The 4,686-nt window shown below is 32.5% G+C and overlaps 1 protein-coding gene across 1 annotated transcript; it reads left to right on the top strand.

The window, feature by feature from the left end:
* Positions 975–1,820, top strand: LOC107607122. The gene has a single exon (XM_016309104.1). The coding sequence runs from the start codon at positions 975–977 to the stop codon at positions 1,818–1,820; it is 846 nt and encodes a 281-aa protein (XP_016164590.1).

Below are 4,686 nucleotides of genomic sequence, written 5' to 3'. Positions count from 1 at the left end.
TTATTTTTTGAAGTTAATTGATTATTGTAGATTGATTATGTATGTTGGTTACTTGGTTCTGTTTGATTTGTGTTAGAATTTAGATTGTTGGTTGTTCAAATAATTTTAGGTTGTTGATTTCTGTTTAATTTAGATTGTTGATTTCTGTTTAAGTTTTTTATCCATGTATGTTTGATACTTTGAGAACATGAACAAGACCACATGTTTTTCTGTTTGATCTCTAGTTTCTTTGATTTATTTTTTTATTTCTGTCCAGTTTGTTGATTATCTATTGTTGGTTGCTGTTGTATATTATTCTTAGTAGTTAGTGCCTTAGTGGATTGTTGTGTATTATTCTTAGAGATTAGTCATTTAGTCTTGGATCCTGGTTGATTAGGAATTTAGGATGGCTTCATCAAATACACCATCAGAAACACCAACTTCTCAGGAACAAGGATCCACTCCTGATCCTTCAATTGGAACCCAAAAAAATAGTAACAGAGGAAAAACTGATCTTGCATGGGGCCATTGTAAACAAGTTTTGGATAAAGGAAAAACTGCTTTGGTATGTATTTATTGCGAGAAGCTTATTAGAGGTGGAGGAATTAACCGGGTTAAGCATCATTTGGCTGGAAAAGGTGGAGATATTGAGGCATGTCGAAAGGTGCCAGCTGTGGTGAGACACCAATTCAATCAAAACATTGAAGATCTTCGAACCAAGAAAAGGAAAACTCAAGAAGAATATGCAGAAAGTTATGGTGCTTGTGATGACGTTGAAAGGGAATTTGATGAGATTGAACGTAATGAGATGCGACAACAACAAGCATCAAGAATTCCAACACCTAGCTCTAGAAAGGGAGTTGGAAAACAAGTCAAGGGATTACAATCCTTTTTTCCACCGGCAGCAACACCTGGAGCTCAACCAAGTATTAAAAGTGTTCTCCAAAGCAAAGAAAATTATGGAGAAGTGTGATATTGCTATTACAAAATAGATGATGGATGCCTCTGTGCCATTTAGTGCGGTTAATTCAGCTTATTATCAGCCGATGATCGATGCTATCGCAAATATGGGTGCAGGGTATAAAGGGCCAAATTACCAAAGAGTTCGTGGATATTTGTTGAGTAAATTGGTTGAAGATGTAAAGAAGATGATTGAAGGTTATCGTGTGATTTGGAAACAAACTGGATGTACTATCATGGCTGATGGATGGACTGATCGTTGTAGGCGTACTTTAATTAATTTCTTGGTTTATTGTCCTAAAGGAACTGTTTTCCTAAAGTCAGTTGATGCTTCTCATATCTCGAAAACTGCTGAGGCTTTGTTTAAGTTGCTTAGGGATGTTGTGTTATTTGTTGGTCCTGAGAATGTTGTACATGTAGTGACGGATAATGCTGCAAATTACGTTGCTGCTGGAAGGTTGTTGGAATCGGAGTTTCCTAGATTGTATTGGTCTCCTTGTGCGGCACATTGTATTAATCTGATGTTGCAGGATATTGGGAAGTTTGTGGAAGTGACTGAAACTGTGTCACAAGCTTCAATGATTACGAAATATATTTATAATCACTGCCATCCTTTGTACTTGATGAGGCAGTTCACAGGCGGCCGAGAAATACTTCGTCCAGCTCCAACTCGATTCGCCACTAATTTCATTGCTTTGCAAAGTATTTTGGCTCAAAAGGATGCATTGAGAGCTATGGTGACATCTAGAGAATGGAGAAGTTCAGCTTACTCTAAAGAAGCCAAAGCAAAAAAGTTTGTGGATCAAGTCTTAGATTCTAAATTTTGGAATCAATGCACTTCACTCAAAGAAAAAGAATCGGTTAGAGCATCAAAAGCTTAATGATCTTGTTTATGTTCACTACAACTTAAGGCTACAACAAAGGTACTTTTTATTATTCTTTCTTTAAGGCATTATTTAAAATTTTTAGTCATAATAAGAATAATCAAGTTAATTGATAATATAGGAACCGAATGAGAAAGCAAAGTTATGATCCAATTTGTCTTGATGCATTTGAGGATCATTCGGAATGGATAATGGAAGATTCACCACCATTTTTAACTCCTGAAGAAGTTGATGCTTTACGGAATGATCTTGCAAATATGTCTCTTCAATCAGGTTTAGATGATTTGGGTATGTTGTTGTTAGGGATGATTTTGTAATGCTTTAACCAAATGTTTTGCCTTATTATTGATTATGATTTGTGAAACATTATTGAAATGCTAGATGAATTGAATCTGGAAGATGATCGAGATGATGGTGAAGCTAATAATACTTCTGTGGAAAATGCAAATCAGAATGAAACCAATCAGGATGTAGCTCCAGATTTGTCACATGAAGAAAGATTTCCAGACTTTGAAGTTACTCCTTGGATATAATCCATGAATTGTTATTTTCATTATGTTAAATTGAGTTGTTCATGTAATAGACTAATAGTACTAAATTTTATGTTTATTCTCGTATTACTACTTATTTTTAGGATTTGAGATTTAATGTTTATTAAAATATTATTGGAGATATGTTTTTTAACTTTTTATTTTTAAGTTTTTAGCTATTTTATACATTTTACTTATGTGGGACCGGGTTAACCGGTTCAACCAGTGACCCACCGGTTGAACCAGTGACCCAGTAACCCAGTAGCCTGACCGGTTCGATCACCGGTTCGGTTCTGACAACTATGATTGGATAACTATGGTGAAGGAAGAGCTGATGAGTGAAGTGAGAGGGAATTTCTATTACGTCAGGGCGTATTGCATTCTACATCGCAGTGGTTTTTGTTCGTAGCTGCATGGAGTCCGGGTGTGTTCAATATAGCGATGAGTGGCATACGAGCTTTATGTAAACAAATTGAGGCTGGATGCGATCGGAAGGGTCCGTCGGCAAAGGGAAGAGATACTCCCAAGGAGAAGGATTCCGTAGTAGTTAAGACCAAAGGGGCACCCCGGATCAAGAAACAGGCGGTGTAGTATGTGTCAGAAAGCCAGACACACGAAGCGACACTGTACCGCAAACCATGAAGTGAAGATGCATGCAGACCCAAAGGAGGATGAGAAGACAGCAGAGTTAGGATTGGAAGGTTCCTCACCAATAGAAAATGAATGTTTAAATTTTAGTATTTTTAAATAGAAAAGTGATACAACATATATTTATTAATACTTTACTGTGTATGATATTATTTAGGGTTTAAGGTTAATAAATTAGTCTTTATTATTGATAGATTAAAAAGTGTGATTTATGATTTAGGATTTACGAGTTAGCATTCATGGTTAAGGGTTATTTATTTAGTGATAATTATTTAGACTTGTAGTTTAGGATTTCTGGTATAAAATTTGAGTTAGGGTTTAGGAATTTTGAATTGGGGGTTAAGGTTTATAGTTTGTTGTTGAGAATTTAAGGTTTAAGATAGCAGTTAGGGTTTATCATTTTTCGAACACATTTTTTTCAATTTGTTCATTGTTTTTTTATTAACTTTCTTTATTTTATTTTACACTTTCATATATATGCTTAAATTATATGATTTTTTTATAATAAAAATAATTTCTTAATTAGGAAATTGTGTTTTAAGATTTAATTAATTTGTAATAAAGGATAAAACATAATTACATAATTATCACTTACAATATAGTGAAGGTGATAGATTTGAAACTGTTGCGTTATTATTTCTGGCAGAGAGTATCATATCATACAAACTTGTTGTAAATCAAAACGAATACATATCAAAAGAACCAATACAATTTGTGTCAACCCCAAATCCTTCATAGGCCTATTTAGCACCCTAAAACCTAAATTCTAAATCATAAACCCTACAACCTAAAATTTAAACCTTAAATCATAAACCATACACCCTAAATCAGAAACCCTAAAACCTAAACTCTAAATCATAAACCATAAACCCGAAACACGCGTTAATGTGAACGTAACAACTTCTATCTTTTGCATTAAAAAAAATTATGTTCAATAATTAATTGATTGAATTTATTCCATCGTCTCCCAAATTTTTTTCCACCCACAACAATCTGGATTAAAACCAAGGACTTTTTTATTTAAATTAATTAAATATATTATTTATTGAAAATATAGAGAAAATGGGTATTGAACATTCGAGATATGCTGTTCAACTTTCTTTTAAAGAACAAAATATCAAAATCATCAGATGGTGAAGCACAAGTCCATTTAATTTTAATTAACTAGCTCAATAAATTTAATTTCAATTACAAATTACAAAATTATATATTATATTTTACACCTGATTACAGAACAATACACATAATTTACTCATTACAAATTTAAAACCTTAACGCTTAAAGCCTTAACCCTAAGGTTTAAACCCTCAATCCTACACAACACACATAATTCAATCATTACAAAACCTTACATAATAAATACTAAAATCATAAATCCTAAACTGTACAGATTGAAAACACATAATTTTAAAAAATGAGTTGAACGTTGTCTCATATACTTATAAATAATATAGACATTATACTATTCGAATAGATGACAATTCGTTCTAGTAACTATACAATATTTATTAACACTTTAAAAAGTTACAAAATTTAAAAAAAATGACAATCTTTTATGTTTTAACCATAGTTTTATTGGCACCAAATTTTAAGTAGACTTTATAGAATAAGTACTTCTAAGGTTTAATTACTTTATTGGTTTCTATAATTTGTTATCAAATTTTTAATTAGATTTTTATACTTTT

Source organism: Arachis ipaensis, chromosome B07, assembly GCF_000816755.2.
Source record: "Arachis ipaensis cultivar K30076 chromosome B07, Araip1.1, whole genome shotgun sequence".
NCBI lineage: Eukaryota > Viridiplantae > Streptophyta > Magnoliopsida > Fabales > Fabaceae > Arachis > Arachis ipaensis.
Note: the sequence above shows the minus strand (reverse complement) of the source record. Positions and strands in the feature narration are given on the sequence as shown.